Genomic DNA, 25,247 nt, shown 5'->3' on the forward strand with positions numbered 1-25,247 from the left:
CTTGTCAAGTTTTGCTTTTAATAAAAACATAGCGAGCGAACGACCAGGATGATCGCGCGTCGGCGAATATAACTTTTACTTGAAGAACTTTGCATAAAATCCACAATACTTGGGTAGTAAGACAACAAAAACAGATGTACCGGATAATATCGAGTTCCCCTTTGGTGACGCATAGACGGGCAGGAAATCACGTGATACAGAACGAAACAGGAACACTGCTTAGTTGCAAAACATGACCTTAACCGCTTTATAGACGATGTATTGTTACGTAACAGGTACCGTAAGTGTTTGTTTAGCATTGTAGCCATTGAACAAGATCTTGCGACATAAAGCCGGGGAGCGATTTTTTTCCCGCGAACTTTCTGCATAAAGCAGCAACTTAATCTACGCCAAGTATTAAATTCTTGAATCTTGGTGGCTTAAGCACTGGAGCTTTCTGGTGGTGAGCTCCAGGCCTGATTAGTTGAGGGTCTTACTTTGATTTATTTCACGCCAGTTTTCATGACGTAATGGCGACTGCAGTAAGCGATGAGAGTGAGGGTTTTATTCCGCTCAGGACCGTTGTTTTTCTTTTTTTGCAAAAAACACGTTACAAAAGTGGTATTCCGGAATGATGAAATGGTTTTAGACCCGTGTTCTATTCAGTGCTCAACCACGTTTTGAAGCAGATCAGTTACCGAGGTACGCTGAAAGTTTGTGGGAAAAAGTTTTTCGCGGCCGGCCGTGCTCATGATAGGTGACTGTGGGACTAATGCGCAGCTTGTTGTTGGTGGAACTCGTGAACGCTTCCTTTGGCAGAAAACTGCGCCACCTTACGTCGTTTCTCGACTGGTTCATCATCGTCACTTGATGGCGTACCAAATCCGCCACCACCCGGTGATTGCACTTGAAAGACATCCTGAAACGGTTTCAAAAGAAGGATTTGAAGGAAAGTTATCACAGCTTTATCAGTAAAAGACCGATTGGTGATTGAACAATATTCGGACTAGTTACCAGCGATATAACGTGTGATGCCAGCAGCGCAACTAGTCCGAATATTGTTCAATCACCAATCGGTCTTTTACTGATCTTGGCTAATCTGATTGAAATGTTCAACACTGAGCTTGTTTATGAATTGTATGTTATTGAACTTATTGTGACCTATTGGGTACTATGATAGAATAATATGCATGACAGAACCTGATTGGCAAGGTTGACTAGTTCGGTTTTGAATCTTTATCCTCGGACTGACAAAGCCTTGATAGACTAATCCTGATAGTTTCACATACGGTACTTGTAGAGGCTTTGGACGCAGGTCCGGTTACCGAGATTGACAAAGTGAAGTTTTCCGATTGTTGAAATGTTGTTGCCGCGGAATCATTCCATCCACTAGGTGCCGCTGAATGGAGAGCAGTCCTGAAATGCGTTGCTCAAGCGCACACCCCGAGATTTGTAGCTGTAGCACCCGAAAGTTTTCTCTCTGAGGTCACGCGCTTCGCTCCACTGGCGTCGCGTCGGATTCTGGAATAAGCCTTGATAGACGTGTAGAGGCAGGCATGGAGGAACCATTTTAAAAGTAGGTGGGCCCAGAGGCGCAGCAGTCAAAGTCAATCCAACTTCTGGGGGGGAAGCCCTCCAGACCCCCAATAACATTGTAGCATTCCTAATACTTGAATTCGTTTATAGGGAAGATGTGCCACCTATGGGACAAAAATGACATTATTACTGATAAAATGCTTTTTTAATTCAAATGATGAAATAAAGGAATTGTGTTGTGAAGTTTAGTCATTGTTTCATAACATGTAGTCAAAACAGTAACAAATTTAATATTTGTTTATTGCTTTTTATCTCATTAAAAAAATGTTACGTAGTGTTACGTACGTAAGTGTTACGTAGTGATACAAATCCGTTTTGAAATCCTGAGTTTATCATAATCGCCGCGTGCAGAGCATCCCTGGTAGCTTTTAGACTGCAATTTCGGTGCATTTCAAAAGTTACTTTCATCGTGAAATATATTTAATTTATCGTGTGGGTTTTGAACAGAGTTGTGCATAGCAACCTGGCACAGGTTTTGTCACTGAAACTGAAATCCTGCACACGACCTAACATCGAGAGCCCACTGCCGCGAATGAAGCAAGACCCGAATGACGAGAGACTTAGTTGTTTCTTGTGTCCGTTGTTGAGACCGCGTTGGTCAGAAGCTTGCAGGGTTCGTGCAATCACATTTGCAAACGACGTGAGTTATTTTAAAGGTTGGTGTCATGATTAAGTTGAAATTTACGCTTTGTCGCTTACAGCTTTTTGTAGACCCCTGCTAACGCACTAAGCCTACTTTGGCAAGTTTTTTCTTTGTTTTACTGACACACGGTATTGAATAATTATTCATACAATACTAAGAAGTGCAAAAAATAATGTTTAATAACTTCCAGTTGATTGGAGCAGCTTATGCTGCCTTACGCTCTACTGTGAAACTTCCTTACTATCAATGACAGCTTAAGTGAACCAATTGATTACAACACACGTCTTTCATTGCATTCTACTGGAAGTCCAGAGCTTGAAGGCATCATTAGTCTATTTCTCCATTGACTGTGATATTGAACTGCCATTGTCTATTGCTTCTTGAAGATCTTCAAATACTGGACAGCGATAGAGTAAATAGTCATGCGCCAACACATATTTTACCGGACGTTGTACAAGAAAACTACATAACTATTTTTAATTGTTGCAAAAAGCGTAACTGGCCTTCAGTGTTGTTCATGAAGCAGCAATGACGGAATGAACTGAAGTCACTTTTATAGCATGCAGACTTTTGAGGGTTTCTTGATAAAACTCAAGAGATTTTATTTGCAATACTAGCACTGCAAGCGATAACTCTGAACAGCGTAACCTTAACAACAAACAAAACAAATATGGATCGCGTCATTCGATCTGCTTCGACTTAAACGGTGGAACAGCCAGCTACGATTGAAGTCACTTCGTTTCCACTGCAAACGTCTTTGGTTTTGTTTCGAAATTCAATTTAGTTTTGTTGTGACGTCAAAACGCCACGCGAGTCTCACAGCGCAGGGGGCGACCTCAATTTCGATGGTGGCTTGATCGATTTCAACCTTGCATGACGAAAAGTGATCTATAGAGCTCCGTTCAAAAAAGAAGTGACATTTGTTACAGGGTTGCCATCACAAACCACACAACTCACCCCGGCTGTGACGTCACAGAAGTTCTTCCCGCCGATGTTGAGCGTCTGTCCGCTGTGACGAAAGAGCGTGTTGCTGCCATGGCGACCAGGGAGACCACCTGTCAGTTTACGATGAGTTTATTTTCTGGAGCTTGATCGAGACGTCGGGACGCAAACTATGCTTAGTGCTTACCTTTGATCCCGTATGGAGCAAACACTCGCCTCTCGGAAAGGATAGAAAGCAACAAGTTTTTCCTGAACAAGATCTCCCTCACCACCCCATCGCCCCCGTTGTACTTCCCCGCGCCCCCAGATCCGGGTCGAAGCTGGAACTTTTGAAGAACAACCGGATACCTGCAACACGTGACAACAAGCACTGTGACGTCGGATCAGTGTGAGGGATGACGTGATAGACGCGCGGCGCACTGACCTCCGCTCCAGGATCTCAGGGTCAGTGATGCGGGTGTTGGTCATGTGGGTGTGGACTCCGCTTCGCCCGTGCCAGGTCGGACCCTGTGTGACGTTACAAAAGTTGTATGACAGCAAGCAATCCCCTCCATAACAAACGAATTGAAGGCAAGGTTAACGTCGATTTAGCGTAAGTGGACGAGAATACACGAAAGCCAATCTCCCTGTCACCTTAAAGCCTGTCAAGGCATATCCAAGTCATATTGAGAAATCGAAAATAGACAGATCGACCACCACTTGATGACGCAGACGACTAAGCGCTTCTTCGGCCAAGAGACAACTCTGTCGCGCGCCTCATTCGACCTGCATCGGTTATTAATGATCTATTGACACAAGGATCATGTAACCTATATGACGTCATCAGCATCTCACCGCTCCAGCGCCCCCGGCCACTGTTTCGTAATAACCGAAGCTTTCATCTCCGAATGTCAGGTTGTTCATGCAGCCCTGTGACGCGGCACAGGCCTTAAATGACATCAGAATGACGTCAACGATGCGCTGTGACGTGAGCACGTTGCCACCCACAACGGCGCATTCGTCATGGGGATCCAAGATGCATCCGTCGGGAATCCTCAACTTGATCGGAGCCAGGCAGCCCTGAAAAAAGAGGAATAATAGGAACAGTCATCACTGAGGTAATGATCATAGGACGTTGTGAAGAAAGGGGCGTTCTTCCCGGCTATCAGCACAAGGCTGAGCACTCACTAGTACAGCGAGCAGTTGCGATTCGCTAACCATAACGGTGTAGCTTCCACGCTAGCCATTCAGACCATCCAATCAACAATATGTTTCTCGGCAGCCGATTTGTAGCAAGAATTGACAGCGACAGATGAACCCAGCCTCATGGGCGAAACACGTGTCTGTCGCTGTCAATTCTTGCTACAAATCGGCTGCCGAGAAACATATTGTTGATTGGATGGTCTGAATGGCTAGCGTGGAAGCTACACCGTTATGGATAGCGAATCGCAACTGCTCGCTGTACTAGTGAGTGCTCAGCCTTGTGCTGATAGCCGGGAAGAACGCCCCTTTCTTCACAATGTCCTCTGCCCTGGCGCCTGCTGGTTTTGTTGGCTCTTTTCTTTCCACAAAGATAAGAGTTAAACTGACTGGTAAAGCGGTGGTCGAATAAATTTGTAAAGTCTTCGACCTGGCTATGTTTGTTTGTGCTCTCTCGCCGTGTCAATTATTTGTACCCGCGCGCTGTTGATGCAAATAAAACAGTTTAACACGGTGCGATACTGATGAGCCCAGCCTCATGAACACGTGTCTGTCGCTGTCAATTCTTGCTACAAGTCGGCTGCCGAGAAACAAATCATAGGACGGTTATCACCAAGGAGAAGATCATAGCAACGACCATCACTGAGGATGACATGAAAGGAACAATCATGGCTGAGGAGATGATAGGAACGATCATCACTGAGGATGACATGAAAGGAACAATCATGGCTGAGGAGATGATAGGAACGATCATCACTGAAGAGATGATAACAATCATCATATAAAACAAATGGGATCGGCGCTCACCTGGTTAAGTGGGATGTCGTAGCCAACCATGCAACGGAGGGAGTAGATGACGGCCGACATCGTTATCGCTTTCGGAGCATTCAAGTTGCTAAGCACCATGGGGGATGTCCCTTCAAAGTCGAACACTGCGCTCCCTTCATCCGGGTCGATGTGGATGCGCAGATTGATGAAGGAACCGTCATCCATCCTGTCACGTCCTTGTAAGCTTCCTGGACAATGCAAGAAAGTCATCAGCCATTGTGAAGACGCATGGTGATATAATGCGCGAAACGTCACGTGATGTAATGTGTTGCACTTTCACATGGATTATTGACCTGTCAATCCAGACGCCACCTCCTTCAGCATGGTACGCACGGCCACTTCCGCATTGTGCTGGATGTGCCCCATGTAGGCCTGCACCACTTCCAACCCGTAGGCGTCGATTAGCTCGGTCACGAGGGTAATACCCTGAATAGAAACCTCGTAAGACGGGAACTAGGTGACGCACAAACCCATCAAGATTAAAAAAAGCAAAAAAACTTGAAGATATAACTGCATGGCAGCTCAAATGATGCCCAGATATCGGCGGCAGATGACCAACACCTTGGATCGCGATGAGCGGAAGCTGAGGACGTGCCTTTTCAGACCGCTGCTTACCCCGACATCCGGGAAATGAGAGGGAAAATAGGAAGAATTTCTACTTTTACTGCCTCAGTCTTTTTGTCGGATTGTCATTTCTTCTTTATTCTCCTAGTTCATGGTTCAAGTGATGAAGCAATTTCAGTTGTAACTTGCAACTGCATTGTAAGTTACATACGATCCAGTAAACATCACAATTCCGGTGCATGTAATGAGGTTTGCTTCAATCGATCAATGGTTTATTTACCAGAAGCAGTGCATGGTCGAAATGTGCAAGTTGTTCATACACTGCATAAGTAACACAAGTTCCCATATTGGGAGGGAGACAACGAAACCACTACATACACGGTCCACTAGTCAATGCCACCTTACAGAAATAACGACTTTGTCACTTAAAATACAAAAAAAAAAACATCACAGAAAAATAAGATACAATGCAACGATAAAGTGATCTACCATTCCCACCAAAGGGGAAATACCTTTTGATTGGCAGCCACTTGTGCCCGGAGATCGGCCAAATTATCCTCAAGATTCCGTGTTCCGCTGCATCCGGGAAGATTTCCTGGTTCCATGAGAGCAGCAGTCACTCCTAAAGATCAACCAACGTATGTCATCAATCTGCGTAAATTCGACAACACAACCCATCAGAAGCGCAGCTTACTTTCCTCCTGAAAAATTTCATCCTCGATCACTTTAAAAGACTTGAACACCGCCCCCTCGTGGTGAATTGAGGTAGAGTTGGATGGCATCGATCCCGGCATTGTTCCTCCGATGTCCGCATGGTGGCCTCGGTTAGCAAGGTAAAATATCGGACGCTCCACGCCAGTGGTAAAAACCTAAAGAAATCGAAAGCTCTCTCAGAGCACTTCACCAGACAAGGATCTTCCCAGACCTCAGAAATTAATAGTTGAAAAGTCTGGGAGGGATATAAGCACACTCTACCCTCACAGACACGCTCCACCCTCACAGACACGCACCAGCCCGCACAGGCACGCACCAGCTCCCATAGCTACGCAACACCTTCACAGGCAAACACCAGCCCGCATAGGTACGCACCAACCAGCACAGGTACGCACCAGCCCTCACAGACACGCACCAGCCCGCACAGGCAAGCATTAGCCCTCACAGACACGCACCAGCCCTCACAGGCACGCACCAGTTCCCATAGCTACGCACCACCTTCACAGGCAGGCACCAGCCCGCATAGGTACGCACCAACCATACAGACACGCACCACCCTTACAGACACGCACCAGCCCACACCCGCAATAACTATATTTACAGTGTATGAGTGTTCAGATTGGTGGAAGTATTACTATGCACAGTTTCCGTTGGGGCAGCCCGATATGACGTAACAAAGTAACTAACAAATCGTTCCCATGCGACTTTGCTCTTGTCTCACCATCCACAAGCAACCAAGACCTTACCGGAGTAATGACAGTCAAATCAGGGAGGTGTACTCCTCCGGCACAGGGGTGGTTGGACAGAATGCAGTCTCCCTCGTTGATCTCAATAGACTTCATTTGATACTGCACGGCGTGCTGCATCGCCCCCAAGTGGACGGGGATATGGGGGGCGTTAGACACAAGCCCCCCGTCGGGGCCAAAAAGAGCGCACGAGAAGTCCAAGCGTTCCTGAAACAATAAGGAATCTTCCAATTAGACATTTCATATCGTTCGGTGTCCAACCGATGCCATCCATTGCAAACTCTCTCTCGTTGTCCCACCTTGATATTGGTGGATATTGACATTCGCTGGAGGATCCTTCCCATTTGCTCAGCTATGCTCATGAACCTGCAACACAAGGCTGATCATCGTTCAACACTGAGGTTCCCAACCAGGAACCAAGTGGTTTCCAACATCATCGTTAACTCAGTGTCGTCCGCCCCGTTAGCTCAGTGGTCACGCGCCCGGCTCAAAATCACGCGGCTCAAGTTCGACTCTCGGGGTGTGCGCTTAAGCAACACACGTTAAGGATTGCTCTCCATTCAGCGGCACCTAGTGAATGGAATAATTCCCGGCAACAACATTTCAACAATGGGAAACTTCACTCTGCTAATCTCGGTAACCGGCCATGCGTCAAAAGCCTCTACAAGTATGCCAAACTACCAGGAATAACCAATCAAGGCTTTGTCATTCCGAGGATAAAGATTCAAAAACCAACCATCATCACCACAGTGGCTGGTGAGGAACCAATGATAAAGAGGACCAACTTATTGCCCCATCCATACACGTGGCTTAAACACCCGCACCTTCTCAAAATACCTGTGAGAGAATATAGAAAGTTGAATGGAATTCAATTCCACGCCCACTTCCTTCATCAACTCCTTTCCTATAGTCACCATGACGTCACCTGTCAATACATGACGTACAGTCAACACCACGTCATAGTCGGTGGTGAGGTTGAATTTACGATTTAAAAAAAAATCACAAAACTTTGCTTGTTCTCTGTTCAACGAGGTCATACCTAGGGACAAATGAGGGCAGGCGACAATTAGCCATTGTCGTCATTTCGTTTCCATATCGCGTTTATAGCGCGCGAGTGATGACGTGGTTGGGGTTGATTCCACCATGCACGACAGACGGTCGCATTTCGACCCCGGAACCGACCACATCCTACTGTGCCGGAGCGCCTTATGGTGGCAATCTGGATGCGGCTGGATCGCTCCGAGGTGACTTATCGGCAGTGGATCTCCAGCTGAGAGAACCCATTGAACCAACCAGTTGTCTCATGTGGCTTCTTTCAGGGATCCACATGTGCTTTGATGATGCTTCTTTCACACTTATGGCCAATTTACAACATCCTCTTCGCACAAAGTGCCTACCTTTGTCAGTGATTGTGGCGAAACAATCGGGCTCAACAATAATGGTGCTGTTGTTGTCGATGATGATCGCTGGCCCCGCGATGAACTGATCGGGAGTCGCCTCATCGAGGAGGAAGACCGGCGTGGAGCGAAACTTCATACAGTCATCGAAGTAGCATTGCACATGCTGGTGAACAAAACGAATAAGCTCAGCTTTTTTAAAGTTACGAAAAATCGTAGAACAGAATATGACGTCATCTACCAATCAAACCTTGTCAGCTTTCAACGGTTTGTCATGCGAGGGCATTGTGATGTCATCTTCCACTGCTGACATGCCTCTTCCACGAACTCTGACGTCATCAACCATGACGTTGCGATCGGGAATGTTGAAGCCAAACTCCGATTTGTATCTGAAACGATGATGAACAAATGATAAGTGTTCCTTGTAACGAAAAAGGTTCGTGACTGATCACTGATGCATGACTGATCACCGATGCATGACTGATCACCGATGCATGACAGATCACAAATGCATGACTGATTACAAATGCATGACTGATCACCGATGCATGACAGATCACAAATGCATGACTAATCACGGATGCATGACTGATCACCGATGCATGACTGATCACCAATGCGTGACTGATCACAAATGCATGACTGATTACAAATGCATGACTGATCACTGATGCATGACTAATTGACCGCTTCAAAAAAACCGACTTTTGAAATTTTTAAGTCTTACCCGCGTCCCAAAAGTTTCCATTTGCTACAAAAACACCTTGTGTGAAATAATTTTTAAAAGTATTAATGTTTAGGGGTTCCCCTGCCTCCCAGAAATTTTAGCTTTTTTAACAAAAAATGTCAAATTTCAGATGGCTGTATCTCAAAAACTGTTCATACAAACATATAAGTGTTGGGATTCATTTTCATGAGCATGGTGAGAATGAGAACTGTTGGTTGGAACAGAGTAACAGTTCAAAATATCTACTTTTTCAATATCCGATTTTATAAATTTTATCACAATTTCTTAAGAAATGGTTATTTTTGATAATTTCTTAATTATTAGTCTACATTTTGTGGCCACTGTCACAAACACAGAAATACTGAATAACTCTATAAAAGTCTAATAGTCTATATGATGCAGCTAATTACGCATGATCATAAGTAGAAGCTACAAAGCTAGAAAAACTGTTTCGCAGGTGGCAAGGTTTGCAGAAACACAAAAAGAGGGATACAGTTACTCAAGTAAGACTTGAGGAAGAATTTAAAGAATCTTTCAAGGACTTGTTTGATATTGCTCATGCTAATGCTTTAAGCATGATGATTGAGGAAGATAAAGCTTTTCACTTGGCCCAGCGGGACGTCGTACGTCGTGGATGTATGGGCAAACTTGATGCAACTATTCTGCAAAAGCAAAGAAGACGTTTCTCTGCGTTTCAAAATGAAAGCAAGCGGCGTCGAATAGCGCATGAAGCAGCTGATGAATCTCAGGCAGTGGCTATTCGAGAGGACAGCAGTTCAACTGCTGAAGGAATCAGCCTCCGATTAAGAAGCTGGTCCATCTTCTCGGGTACCCTATAAAAGAAGGAAGAAAGAAGAACGAAGGAAATGAAATCTGAACGTAATTAGAACGTAATCAAATATCTAAACAGCTTGTTGCGTGTTCCTCAAAGAGAAAGGAATTGGAAAGATTTTTTATATCGAATGTGAGGTTTTAACTAAATGTTTAATGACTTTCAATTCCAATTTTATGAAATAATTTAAATTTAAGTTAATTTAAACAAAAACCGGCAAATCCCCAAGCAAGCGGATGAAAACGTTTGCAGAGTTTGTAAAGGACGCGAGGGAGGAGGCAAAGATGACACGCTACTTATGTCGTCGTAAAATTACAACGAACATAGCGCAGCATTTGACAAAATCGCATAAGATTGCAGACTCTCAGGAGAGGAGGCGCGTGTGTCCGATATGTGGCAAACCGGTCGGGTGGGTTTCCCCACACCTGCAGCGGTATCACAAACTGGATAACAAATCGGCCGAGTACAGACAGGTAACAGGGAAAGCTTCATCCGACCAAAATATCCCGAATGACTTTAAAATATTCGTGGAGGGTACCAGTGGTGGCGGCAATAAGGGCACCTCCATCATGAAGGTGTTGCGTGACGTCACCAATGCCTTCAGGAGTGCCCATGGTATCACGTTTGATGTCGGCACCCTGGAACCTATCGTCATAGACAAGAACATGTGGGAAAATACGATTTATAACCGCATTGATAGCATGAAACATTTCTTGAAATTTGTGGAGCAAAATAAAGAGCTCTTTCCACAAGAAGCCTCAAACTTAGCCCAATTGAAAATAGTCATACAAAATTGGGCTAACACCTATAAAAAAAAGCAGAGGCACGTTTAATGCACATCAATTCCTCATCTCATGAAATCCTTGTAAACTCAAAGGATAAGTCAAAGTATCTCTCTTCGCAATGTCCTGCGAAAGGACTTCAACCCAGCAAAAAGAGTTCCATATTAGTATTACGAAAACAAATTAATAATCACAAATATTTTAATACAAATTTTGCCTTGTTTGACTTCCTCTACTTATAGTGCTCACTATGCTGATGAAAATGAACCCCAACACTTATATGTTTGCATGAAAAGTTTTTGAGATACAGCTATCTGAAATTTGATATTTTTTGTAAAAAACATCTAAATTTCGGGGAGCAGGGGAACCCTTGAACATTAATTTTTTTTTTAAATATTTCACACAAGGTGTTTTTATAGTAAATGAAAAACTTTTGGGGGAGTAAGAGTTGAAAGTTTCCGAAAAAAAAATTTTTGGGCTGTTTTTGAAGCTGTCTAATGACTAATCACCGATGCATGACTGATCACCGATGCATGACTGATCACCGATGCATGACAGATCACAAATGCATGACTGATCACTGATGCATGACTAATCACCGATGCATGACTGGCAATCATCCAGCAAAAGCATCAGGTTTACCTGTGGTTGAAGGTTGAAAGGAAGTCTCCGTACTTTGTGGAAATTTTTCCAGTCACGCTACCAAAACTTTGAGAACACATGAGGGCGCAACTTGTTCGCTCATATCTCAAATTGAGGAAAATCTCAGTTTTAATTTGGTCTTGTGAGAATCCTTGGTCCTCCAGATGACGCGTGCAATCCTCCGTCAACTCATCAATGATCTCCTCCAACATGGGAATGCTCTCTGGGTTAATAGTGTTGTGATGTTGAAGTTTCGGATTCAATTATTCAAAGCAAACTAACAAACTACTTGCAAGGTGGCTTCCGAACAATCTTTATGTGTTTGTAGATTTCATGGACCATTTCGACAATTGCAAATACTTTCAGTGACAATAGAATATGTAGGAAAATTATTTCACAAGGAGGCTCAGAGATACCTTGATCATATATACATGACGTCGGACGTTGACTCTCGTGGACGACGTCAGCCAAGGCCATCCCATACGCTGATAGGATTCCAGAATGCCTGTAACAACATAGTTGGTGATGATTCACATCCGCCAGCGATTGCTACGGACGGCGCCGCATGTGGCTGACCCTCACCTGTGAATGAACACTCTCTTCATCCCCAGTGACCGGGCGATGGCGCACGCGTGCTGCCCGCCTGCTCCACCGAAGCATGACAGAATGTGCTGTGACGTGTCATGACCTTTGGCCTCAGTGAGCGATCTGATTGGTCGACACATCGCCTCGTTAGCGACGTCAATGAAACCCATCGCGACCTCCTCAACAGACAATGCTTTGTGGTCGGGCCGCTCCGAGGTCATGAATTTATTGATTTCATCTGTAACCGATTGCCACAAAGATGTGATTATGACTTCACAACAGACAACCAGCGTGGATTCTATCAAATGTTGATGTCACAATTCAAACGTACTTTTCAGTTTGATAAACTCGCTCTTTGAGGCCGCGCGGTCGAGAGGTAGATTCTCCTTGGGGCCGAATATTTTCGGGAAATATCTGAAGGAAGCAGAGATGTTGCTTAGCAACGTGAACTGACTCCATTGTTAGCCACGGCGGTCGAACGACGCATTTCGAGGCCAACCGAAATGGTCAATTGTATAAATAGCAACAACCAGAAATATACTTTTGAACAAATCTTGAACTGATGTCCTGCATGGTTGGAAAATACAAAATAAAAAAGATGCAATTCCACAAAATGTTTATGTTCCGTGAGATCTCGTCCGCTTATCGCAAGACTGCAACCGGAGAACCGCTCGGGCGGTTCATAACAAATATTACCAATCGCTTGTACTGTGGACAACATCAAGGGGCTGTGGCGGTCCCAGCAATGCACGTGACGTCACAATAAATAAACATCACGTGACAATCTCAATGAGCAACCTACTCAGGAATGATCCTTCCCAGGCACAAGTTGGCGTCAGTGATGGTCAGTGGGCCGGACTTTCTGTAGCAAGTGGGTCCGGGGTGAGCCCCGGCCGACTCGGGTCCAACGACAAATAACCCGGACCGGAAGAAAAGCATGGAACCCCCTCCAGCGGCCACAGTGTTGATGTCGAGCTGAAACAAAACGTAACAATGAGTTGGGGGTGACAGGAGTGTACCCCTGGGCACAATGACTCACCCACCTGTGGGGCTTGTATGGTGACCCCAGCTATTGTGGTTTCAAAGACGTGTTCGTATTCGCCCGCGTACCGGCTTACATCGGTTGAGGTGCCTGCAAAATGAAAGAGTGCAATGAAGGCTTCGCCGTGCATGCATTGAACATGACAATATCCAACCGCAACGGACAAGATCGTGACACACGATCTAAGCCAAAACTCGATGCCACCTAGTGTAACTAGTTTATCAAACATCTCACGACTAGAGGGTGCATTAATTACTTCTCACCTCCCATATCAAACCCAATCACTGGGCGACCGTTTCGAGCTGTCATGGCGTAACCCACAACGCCCCCTGCCGGCCCGGACAGTATGGCCCGGCTCCCATTGAACCTGATAAAATATACTGGTTAAGACTGGTCGGTTGTCGGTGGGTCATTTGAAATAAAATCATTTAGAATTTGAGACAAAACGCAACAATATTGAAAGATGATTTGCAACTTTCTTGATAGAACCTACTTGGCCATTGGGGTCAGCCCTCCATCCGATTGCATGAACAAAGCGTTCACATCACCTTCGAAACCAGCCTGGAATCCGTCGATGTATCTCTTAATGCAGGGGGTCAGGTAGGCATCAACACAAGCGGTAAAACCCCGGGGAACCACCTTAACCATGGGGGTGACATGTGATGATGCAGATACGTGTGTAAAGCCCATCTCCATGGCAATATCACGTACTCTCTCTTCGTGATCGGTGAACCTGTGACGTGGTCAATCAAGCATTGCATTAAGACCAACCAAGCGTGCAAACAGGCACAACACAGAAACATATCGCACAGGTGTAAAAGGTATCAAAATGCTCTTCCTCTGCGTCTAAACTAGCACTGCGTGGAAAGACAGTGATCAAAACCAGCAAACATCACGAGTTTTGTGAACAAAATCTTTTTGCTGAATTCCCAAAATAATTGTATCGCCAACGTGTCATTATAAGGTAAACTCACAAACCTGGCCGCTACGAATCGTGATAACACAAAGTATGAGACAGTCCACTCACGTGTAGGAATGCAAGAGCACGACAGCGAGGCTTTTCACTCCCTTGCTTAGAACGCACTCCAAATCGCTCCTCAGCTTATCCTCATCCAAATCTTTCCAAACATGCAACTGCAACCGTTCTCAATCAATCAATCAATGTACTACAAGCTGTCAATCATGCAACTGCAACCAACCAATCAATCAATGTACTACAAGCTGTCAATCATGCAACTGCAACCAACCAATCAATCAATGTACTACAAGCTGTCTATCATGCAACTGCAATCAACCAATCAATCAATGTACTACAAGCTGTCAATCATGCAACTGCAACCAACCAATCAATCAATGTACTACAAGCTGTCAATCATGCAACTGCAATCAACCAATCAATCAATGTACTACAAGCTGTCAATCATGCAACTGAAACCAACCGATCAATCAATGTACTACAAGCTGTCAATCATGTTCATTGTTCCCGTTAAGGCAGAACCCTAATACAAGCCCAACGTCTATCGTCTCAAGTGGAGACTTTTGTTACAAGCATAATTAAATTCGCTCTTGCCAAAGAGTAACCAATAGCAACGACATCCGATGAGGCACGTCATCAACTCGTTACCTTCTCTCTGGTTGTGCCAACAACACATTGAGGAAGATGAGGAAGTTGGCATTCATTCTGTTGAAGGATGACACGCTCTCTTACTTCCACAATGTCTTCATATAAAACATCCGGGACTTCAATTTTCTGCAACCACATATCAATTACTTGTCGTTCGAACGCTCCTGTGACGTCACACAGCTTCAAGTTGAGAGCCACTGAACTACATGGACAGGTGCTAACTCGTTTACACTTTACAACCTAACATTATAGGTTTATATGTTGACAAGGTCTGTGTACACATGTCGCTATGGCGCTGACTGACAAAGAAAACATTTGATGGAGCAATGGGACTGACATGTAAGAAAATGTGATAGAAAGTCGCACATCAGAAACGCACAAAAAAATGTTTTGTAACGAGGAAGGAGTAAAAGCACTGACAAGACATTGATATAAATAATGAGAACTTACCAAGTCAAATATATTGGGCCGGGATTGATTTCCAATGTGGAGAAGGTCTCGGAATCCTTCGGTGATGGCAAGCGCCATGCGCTCGCCTTGTCGTTCAAGAAGAGCGTTTGTCGCCACGGTCGTCCCCATCCGAATGAACTCGATCAAGTTCATGTCTATAGGCTCGGACACTGGCTCATCGAGCTCCTACAGATCACAAGCAAGATCATTACGAACAGCAGAATCATGAACCAGCACACCTGCCTTGCATTCCTGCAGATACTTTACTTCGTTTCAATCACTATCACAACCAGAGTCCTTGCAGTGTTGAAGTAAGCTATCATTCATATAATTCTGAGCCGCCAAACTGAGTAGTACTGCTGTTTTTGCGTTTTTCTTTTAGGAATATTTAACCATGTTAAAGCGCAACTCATCATCATCATCATAGGTGGCTTCCAAACAATGGAATTAACATTGGCTAGAATCCATTGCCAAGACATCCGGTACCGGTAGAAAAACTCACTTCCTTACAATTGAGGCCCACAGCCAAGAAACCGACTTTTTTTCTGCGCTCATCTAGAGCTTCTCTTTCACGCTACCTGGAATTGGCAAACTCGTCAACGCCATCTGGTGATATGACGTCAGTTCAAGGCGAACTAAGTGGAGATCAAATTAGCCGAGATAGGCTTGGCATCAAATAACGAAAGGACTTGTAAAAGCGATTGTTGCTTTCAGGGGCGCAACTAGAGGGGGTGTTTAGTCGGCACGACAGCCCCCTATAAGATTTGCAACTTTACAAAGAGGGACAACTAACTAGACTGAGACTTATGTACTACTTAACGTGTGTCAGTTCAAGCTACGTTCTATGCATACCAAACTTGTTTCACGCTCAAGTCGCATAAACCGCAATACAAAATATTAACAGACCGTCATTTATTCATGCAAACTTGTGTCAATGGTCGAATAAAAACAAATGTAAATACATTGTACCTCTGTAAGGTTGGGATTAACGTAACGAAAACACAGGAATATAAAGAAGCTCACACAGTGGCCCAAAAAGAGCCGGAGTTGGGCCAACCTTCTTTGGGTCACTGTGTGAGCTTCTTTCTAATCATGTTTTAAATATGAAGACCGTTGATCTAATGTCAATTAGGCCTATGTTATTATATACTATACTGTAACATAGGCCTAATTGACGTGAGATGAACGGTCTTCATATTTAAAGGCATACTAACTAAATGAAGTTTTCAAACGGGAATTAAGCATTAAAATGCGTAAACTGAACATTCAAGAATACATGTCAAAAAAAATTTGTTTTCAATGGCACTGGCAAGGTAGCCACTTTAACAAGTCGAAATTCTGCCACTGAAATTGACTAGAATGAAACCGCCAACCAATCATAAGCTACGGTTTAAATGACGTAAAAAATGGCGAAAAGAAGATCATAGAAAGCAAATTAAGTGATGGATTTTTTGTCAGCTGGTTGGCTTAGGGGTTAGGGTTAGGGCTAGAATGTAGTCATTTCATTGACGCGTGTTCGATTCTCACCACTGCTATTGCTCTTTTTCTTCTGTAATTACCAAATAAAGTTCAAAACAAGCATAAACTCTCTGGATGAGTGTTAGAAGGGTCACAATTGGACGGTAGCCTCTTATAACACGTTCTGATTGGTTGGCGGTTGCATTGTAGTCAATTTCAGTGGCAGAATTTCGACTTGTTAAAGTGGCTACCCACTGGCAAGGCCCAAAGTCCAATGTTTCATTTATTTTCATTTTTTTTCAAAATGACCAAAAAGTGCATACACAGCTCGAGAATACGTCACAAAAGACAGCAATAACAAAAGCCACGTTACAACATCTGATGTTTTAACATCAGACCTGAGGTTTTGAGCAAACTGTCTGATGTTTTGAGGTTGAAATCTGATGTTTTGATGTACATACATACACAGCCTACAGTTAAATCGCCGGCAGTAACAACTGTTGCGTGATTAGCTGATTGCTCGTCTTTTATTACGTAAACTGTACAGTTGCACGCTTCGCTGCTCAGGCCCATTCTGGTTTTGAAAGCTCTGACAAAAGTAAGCGCGGAATGCTGATCAGACCACAATGGGGCAAAATTTTATTGAAAATCGTTTTATGGTAGCATGTTAAACACAAAGAACGTGGAAAATCGCCAAGTCAGGTTTTTCCTTTAGTACCCCTTTAAAACACTCGGGTTACATTTGTGCTTATCGACGTGGAGCATCTGTAAGAAATTTATCAACCAATTGTTTGCAATTCACAGTCACTTCTCTGTGCAAAGCCATTATTGAAATTCCAGTCAACCTCTCAGCACCACAACTGTTTCGAAGATACGTCTTCACTCTTTTTAAATCGGTAAAGCTTCTCTCCACTGAAGTCTTGATTGGGATTTGATTACGAGAATGAGGGTGGGGAAACTAAAAGGATTTCTTTTCCTTTCTTTGAATTTGGTTTCTGAAATTTGGTAAATTGGCTAACTTAGGATGCAACCTTATTAACCCACAAAACGAAACTGCAGCTGGCTTTAGGCTAGTCTGATTTGTAATCTTCGTATGGTCGCAACTTAACACATTCTTACACCAATTTTATAATTTTGGTATCAAAAAGACGGCAATTAAATTTTCTTTACAACCTTGTCAAACTTGACGTGTATCCAGTCCAGACCCTAAGCTTGTGTAGACTACTTTTTAAAATGTGGGCCTTAAAAGCAAACAATTTGCTGCCTACTTTCGAAAGCGTGGGAAACTTTTTTTGAGAGTGAGTAGCAAGCGCAAAAGTGGTCGTTTCGCACGTCACAGAATTGGATCATTGCGTTGTCAATTTTTGCTGATGACATCGTCCTTATATCTGAGCAACCTAAACAACTACAAACAATGCTAAGTGAACTCAATACAGAAAGCAAAAAGATTGGCCTTCATGTGAACTTTAACAAAACGAAAGTTATGTTTAACAAACTGGCAGACATCGACAGCAATATTCTTTTGGACGGAGCGACTATCGAAAAAGTTGATCACTATATATATCTTGGCCAAAAAATTACAACCAACTCCAATAAAGATGAAATCAAAAGAAGAATATCACTTGGATGGCAAGCCTTCGGAAGAGCAAGTTCGATATTGAAGTCAAAACTGCCTCTTTCTCTCAAGAAACAAGTCTACGATCAATGCATCCTTCCAACCGCTACATACGGTGCAAAAACTTGGAACCTTACAAAGAAATTAACACTTAAACTAAGAACTATGCAGAGAGCACATGAACGAATCATGATAAGTTTAACATGGCGAGATAAAAAGACTGCCGAATGGATCAGAAATCAAACGAAATTACGAGATATATTGAGCACAATCAAGAAACTAGAATGGTCCTGGGCAGGTCATATAGCACAGAATGGCCCGTTTCGGTGAGTCCGATCCCTTAACGGGGGATTTTTTCAATTTTTTTTTGATATTATCGGGTACCGTAGCCTGATTATCATTGCCGTTTTAGGGTTAGGGCTTAGAGGTTTGGAAGTTATAGGAACTCACCGAATCGGACTCACCGAATAGTAGCAGACCCCATATAGCAAGACATAGGCGCCGGGTTTTGAAAACTGCCGGGGGGCAAAGTTTCTAGCCGACTGATTGCTTACATTCAAAATGCTGATGTTTGTATGTCAGCATTGATGTTTGTTTGCGTCTATCTGCCATTGTATATCGCCAAGCTTTATAATGTAGTAGGCTCAGGCCTCGAAATTCACGGCGAACATGTCCGCCGTCACAGCATGTGATGTCCGCGGGAAGTGCCATCTAGATCGGTCATATTTGTCCGCCGAGAAATAACATAGGAACTAGCGATACAAATCGTCATTGCATAACACGAACAATTGTTGCGATAATATATTTTCCAGCGCGTTCTAGCGCGCATCTTAATATGTGAATACTGTATCCCTTACCGTAGCTTCCATTCAAAGAGGAAAACTTTCGATTTTTACATTGCTTCAACGATTGATGACATTGAATCAGCGTAACAAAGGTGAATTCTTCGCTAAGAATCGATAGGAGTACAGGTACTTCTACAATCTACACTAATCACGCGCAATTTAGTTCAAGTTTTACGTCACAATGTCTGGCTTTGATCTCCGAGTAATAATGATACGGCAAGGTTGGTTACTAAATTAGATTATCATCATCATCATCATTGTCAGCCATTTTTATTCCACTGCAGGATGAAGGCCTTCCCCATATCTTTATAATTTTGTCTGTCTTTGCATGTTTGTGTCCAGTGTTTGTCGAATTGGTAGAGTTCGTCTCGCCATCTTGTTTTCTGTTTCCCTCGTTTGCGTTTATTGTCAAGCGGTATCCATTCAGTACGGTGGCTCTTCTTGTCCATCTGTTGTCGGTTGTTCGCATGATATGTCCTGCCCAATTCCACTTTAAACTTTTTATTGTTTCAATGATATCTTTGATTTCTGTTTGTTGTCGTATCCATTTGGCTGGTTTCCTGTCTTTCCATGTAATGCCTAAGAGTACTTTTTCATGTGATCTTTGTGCAGTGCGTAGTTTGAGTGTGAGTGCTTTCGTTAAGTTCCATGTTTCCGCTCCGTATGTCATTGTTGGGACTCATTGGGAGAATGCATTGATTATATACTTGTTTTTCATTGAGATCGGTAATTTACTTTTAAATATTGAACTCGCTCTTCTAAATGCCTGCCAACCAAGTGTAATTCTTCTTTTAATTTCTTCTTCTTTATCAGGTGATGTGGTTACTATTTGACCAAGGTATGTGTATTTGTGTACGTTTTGGAGATTGGCTCCATCTAATGTAATGTTTTGGTTTCCTTTGACATGGTGATTGAACATAACTTGTGTCTTAGTCAAATTCATTTTGAGACTGACCTCTTTGCTTGTCTCGTCGAGTTCAGTCAACATTGTTTGGAGTTCATTGGGTGTTGAAGATATCAAAATAATGTCATCGGCAAACCTGAGATTGGATAGGTATTCGCCATCTACTTTGATACCTTTTTCTTCCCAATTTAAATTTTTGACAATTTCTTCTAAGCATGCTGTGAAAAGCTTAGGAGAGATGGTGTCTCCTTGCCGAACACCTCGTTTAAGTTGAAATTTGGCTGAGTCTTTGTGTAGTCTGATGAAGGAAAAGCAATTTTGATAAATGTGTTGAAGGATATTGATATAAGTCTGGTCAATTGCTTGGTTTCTGATGGCTTGTAGCACTGCAGGGATCTGTATTGAATCAAACGCTTTACTGTAGTCAACAAAGGCAAGGCAGAGAGGCAAGTTGTATTCATTTGTTTTTTCGATTATTTGGTTGATTGTTTGTAGATGATCTATGGTGGAGTAGCCACTTCTAAATCCAGCTTGTTCTCTTGGTTGGTTTAAATCCAGCTTTGGTTTAAATCCAGCTTGGCAATACAACCAATTACAGCAAGATGCAACAAAATTTGTTAAGTTTTGGTATTACAGTATGAAATAAAAGACCCAAGGAAAATTCACTTTCGCTCACATGACACGCAAAAATAAACTTAAAAGAATAAAGCCTGTGAAACTTTGCACAGCAGAAAATAGTAGCGTTAGTGTAGAAATTTCCTGCCCAGAGCATTGTGACGCAATAAGCCACACGACCTCATTCGGTGGAAGTTAATCAGTATTCACTTATGTGACGTATTGACCAGTTACACGGCGCTTTGACTCTTCAAGCGCAAGTCGTTGGTCTGATGAAAGCCTTTCAGAGTGACTTTGCTGAAATTTTAAAAAGCCTTCTAAAACCGTAAATAGTTCTGAAATGGCGAAGAATTATTATCAAGATAAAGTGATTAAGCATGACGATTGACGGCTGAAACTGGTGTGTCCGCCGTCAACAAAAACGAATTTCGAGGCCTGTAGGCTACTTCGAATTATACGCTGGTCACTTTGAACTTTAGCTCTTAATACGCGTAGATACTAAACTGAGCAAACCGCACCCCGTTATTGACACTCCCAAGAAAAGACAAAGCAGAAGAAATCAAGAAAAACGTGTTTCAATCATTGTTACAATGCTTCAACGACACCATGCTGGCGTTTATCAGCTACCGTACTTCTGTTTCTTTTGTTATCTTAAGAGCAGCGCTCTTGTTGCAACAAGTAGATCTTTTAATTGAGATCGATCCGCAATGAAAGTCAAACTAACGCAAATCTGAACTTAAAAACATTTGATTTAGGATTTTTTTTAAATAATAAGCTAAATTCATGGGGGGGCGCCGCCCCCTGCCCCCCTGGAGTCGGCGCCTATGTAGCAAGATATCAGGACAATAGATGGACTAAAAAATTAACAACATGGACACCACGAGAAACCAAAAAAAAGAAAGGAAAACCAAAAGTAAGATGGAGGGACGACATTGACAAACAATGCAATACAACCAATTGGTAGCCTACCAACTAGCACATAATCATTTAAATTGGCATGAAAAGGGGAAGGCTTGCGCTCTGCGGTGGGCTCCCACAGGCTGAAAATGATGATGAATATTCTAACAATTTAACTGTGATATATCTGCTTCTACAAATATATAATTGTTAGTTTTCTCTCTCGCTGCCGACCCCCTTTGATTTTTTCTAGTTGCGTCGCTGGTTGCTTTGAGGTCTGTCTCGAACTGACGTCATAATCTAATGTGTTGCGCAATACAATCCATCATTGCAGCAACGTGGCCAAAAATACAAGCGTGTGGAAAACCATGGTTTTGATAATTTTTATTGAGATTAACATAGCCTTAAAATGTAACGGCGAGGTTGGTATTTATGGATTGAAACATGCTCTTTCAGATAAAATGCGGTAAAAGTCATCGTGCAGTTGCACTTTAAGTGAATTAAGATGTCATATTTTATAAGGCCTTGAATTCTGCATCTCACATCCATAAAAATTCAAATCTCAACCAGACATTACATTAGAAGAATCAACACCAAACCAGTTCAGAAACAAACAATGTCTAGGCCCTGGGTGCATCAGTGTTCTCCAGCTTGTCCCTCCCATGGAACATTTATTGTTAAAAAATATACTGGTGTCAAGTTATTACTATCTAAACCCTCGACAGCCTGTTTCCCCTAAATAGAGGATTATCAGAAGGTCCTTACTCAAATAGAATATTTAAATAGATTCTATTTAAATAAGGACCTTCTGATGATCCTCCTTTTAGGTGAAACAGCCTGTCAAGGGTTTAGATAGTAATAACTATTTGATTTATTACGCTCTGCTTCGCTTTTTGCTTGGCATTGAGCACTTTTTGTATTTAGACTATTAATAATTTTTATTATTTAATAGTGTCAAGTGATGCAACTACCATTAAGATTTAGGCTTTGGAGTCGGGCAAAAAATATGCAACTTTGTCTCTTCGATTTATATCTGGCCGACTTCGACTTCAGTGTTGCCAGATTTTTTTTAATTTTGATTCACTTAATTTCAAAAATTTATATCTTTGCTGACTGCAAAAAATCCGCAGCAAATGTTTTATTATTTTTATTTTTAGTATCGACCGCAATATTGGCCAAATTTAGCAGATACCGAAGAACAAACACTACTATTTTCTAGTAAATTTTCAGAGCACAATACAGAAAACAAGAAACAATATTTTGAAAATAGATTGCACACAAAAATAGTATTGTTCATCTTTTGTATCAAGTCCAAGTCGGCCTTTTTTTAATGACTCCGGACACGCTAAAATGCCACCGATGTCTAAGTCACAGAAAAAATCGAGATCAATGTGGAACAATGATGGCACGAAGTTACATTCTACACGCTACCTCTTCTAAAATCCTTCTTATTCCTTCTCTTGGTGCATCAGGATAATGGGGATCTACAGACAGCAGCTTCATCACCCGGATCTTTCCATCTACAAACATTTTTGTGAATGTTAAGGCTGAAGAGGAACCCCTAACCGTAGCCTAATTAAAACCCCTAACCCCAAACCCCCAAGTCCCCCAAAATCCCCAAGTCCCCCAAAACCCCAACCCCAAAAACCCCCAACCCCAAGTCCCCCCAAACCCCCAAGTCCCCCCAAACCCCCCAAGTCCCCCAAACCCCAAAAAACCCTAACCCCAAAAAACCCCAACCCCCTAACCCCCAACCCCTAACCCCAAACCCCAAAAACCCCCAACCCCAAAAACCCACCCCAACCCCAAAAACCCCCAACCCCTAACCTATATTCCCTAACCCCTATCCCCTAATCCCTATCCCCTAACCCTATAACGCAATGATAATTAGGCTACGACGCGCAATAATTTAAAAAAAAAAAACTCACCGAATAGGGCTCTCACCGAAAAAGGCTCTCACCGAATCGGACTCACCGAATCGGACTCACCGAATCGGGCCATTCCGGCACCAGTATGCTGTGGCGCAGCGGTTAAGAAGGCTTTAAACATCCAACTTTTACCACTCAGCAATGCAGAAGAAAGATGAAGACACAAGTATGGAATAATACTCAATTACGTGTGATGGCAATTTTTCTTTACAACTGTTGCTTTAAATGTGGCTTGCATTTGTGTGATGCCATTGGCAACTCGTGGAAGAGCATCGTTTATTACACCCTAGGGCCTAGGTAGAGTTGAGCGGTGATCTTTAAGGTAACTTACGAACCAGTTTTGCATTATTGCAAAGCCAATTCCTCATCCGCTGCACTATCCCACCACAATTGTGTTGTAGCACATTAAAAATAGCATCCTCGACATGGCATGCAACAGGAAAACAAACAATAGGCTATGTAATATGTATATATATGTACATTCTTCACTTACTTGGACACACTGCATGAATGTCAGTGAAGGTCCCACCACGGTCAATGCAAAACTGAAACTTACCACTTTTTGGCAACATACTTACGCACAATAACAATTCAACATATAGCCAACAAATTCCTACTAGCGAGGACAAGTACAGGGTCTCACCTACTGAAAATAGAGAGAAACCGTCAATAATAAAATTTCAAACTTAAAACCACAGTAACTCATGGCCACCTGGAGATGCGGCCTGATTTGTCACATTTTGCAGATTTTGATTACAGCTACTGCTAGTGCTTGACTGACATTTTTTGAGATGTTTTTACTTTTTGCGGTTTCCTACTGACATAAAGCTTTTTTGTTGCCTTGGGAAAGCAGTAGCAAATGAGAAAAAGTAAGTTGAAAAACGCAAAATCAGACTGTTATTGAAAATTAACAGTCTGACTAAAATCTTCGAAATTGAATTTTCTTTGTTTTTCAACATGTGAGAATGTTAAAACCTATTGTGTCATCTGGGGAAAAGAACAAAGAAAGCGTAAAAATCTAAATTTTAGAAAAATTTATTTAAACGTTCGCCCAAAGTTAGAAAAACCTGGAAATTTCTGCAAAATGTGACAAATCAGGCCGTATCTTTAGGTGGCCATGAGTAGCTTATATCAAGGCTTTTAAAAAGGAAGTGGCTATTTTTACATACTTGTTGCCATGGTTAAATCAGGTGTTGCCAGAGATAGGATTTAAGTTAGGAAGGGTTAAGGTAAGGGTTAGAGTTAGGAATAAGATTAGGGTTTTGATCTTTGCCCAGGACTAAAAAAAATTGGCAAAATACAAGTTTTTGTTTTCAACACTTTAAACTTTTCTCAAATTAAGGTAGAATTCCTTATCTGGCAACATCATCATCATCATTATGTTCTTTCCTCGTATTGAGGGTTGGATACAATGCGCCTTTGTTCTCGACCATGAGCTGTTCGTACTGCTTTTTCATAACTTAATTTTGTCAACACAGCCTTTAAAAAATATAGTTTAAAAACAACTTTTGTGACAATTTCAAAAACAAACTTTTCGTATGAACCAACACTTGATGACCATTGCTGTTGTATTAAAGTCATACTAAAGGAAAAACCTGACTTGGCAATTTTCCAAGTTCTTTGTGTTTAACATGCTACCATAAAACGATTTTGAAAAAAATTTGGCCCCATTGCGGTCTGACCACCATTGCGCGCGTGCTTTTGTCAGAGGTT

General features: G+C 42.6%; 1 protein-coding gene across 1 annotated transcript; it reads right to left on the reverse strand.

Moving 5' to 3' along the window:
• Nucleotides 1–24,176, reverse strand: LOC145772646 (5-oxoprolinase-like). Its single transcript, XM_082584514.1, has 27 exons — nucleotides 24,028–24,176; nucleotides 23,038–23,126; nucleotides 15,273–15,458; nucleotides 14,823–14,948; nucleotides 14,226–14,332; nucleotides 13,692–13,931; nucleotides 13,462–13,565; nucleotides 13,200–13,288; nucleotides 12,959–13,131; nucleotides 12,488–12,570; nucleotides 12,154–12,394; nucleotides 11,988–12,076; nucleotides 11,572–11,794; nucleotides 8,839–8,977; nucleotides 8,589–8,754; nucleotides 8,029–8,116; nucleotides 7,491–7,557; nucleotides 7,192–7,398; nucleotides 6,426–6,600; nucleotides 6,244–6,353; nucleotides 5,461–5,593; nucleotides 5,147–5,355; nucleotides 3,995–4,219; nucleotides 3,585–3,667; nucleotides 3,348–3,508; nucleotides 3,176–3,273; nucleotides 1–898 (listed from the first exon to the last, which is right to left on the reverse strand). The coding sequence occupies exons 1-27, from the start codon at nucleotides 24,104–24,106 to the stop codon at nucleotides 749–751; spliced, it is 3,840 nt and encodes a 1,279-aa protein (XP_082440640.1). The 5' UTR covers nucleotides 24,107–24,176; the 3' UTR covers nucleotides 1–748.
• Nucleotides 24,177–25,247: the final 1,071 nt, after the last annotated feature.

This window comes from Aplidium turbinatum, chromosome 6 (genome assembly GCF_918807975.1).
Source record: "Aplidium turbinatum chromosome 6, kaAplTurb1.1, whole genome shotgun sequence".
Taxonomy (NCBI): Eukaryota; Metazoa; Chordata; class Ascidiacea; order Aplousobranchia; family Polyclinidae; genus Aplidium; species Aplidium turbinatum.

Coding starts and splice junctions, on each gene's coding strand:
- LOC145772646 (XM_082584514.1), bottom strand. CDS start 24,106: ATGTTGCCAAAAAGTGGTAAGTTTCAGTTTTGCATTGACCGTGGTGGG. Junction 13,932..14,225: donor GTGCTCTTGCATTCCTACAC/GTGAGTGGACTG, acceptor ACCACGTCACAG/GTTCACCGATCACGAAGAGA. Junction 13,289..13,461: donor GATTGGGTTTGATATGGGAG/GTGAGAAGTAAT, acceptor TTCATTTTGCAG/GCACCTCAACCGATGTAAGC.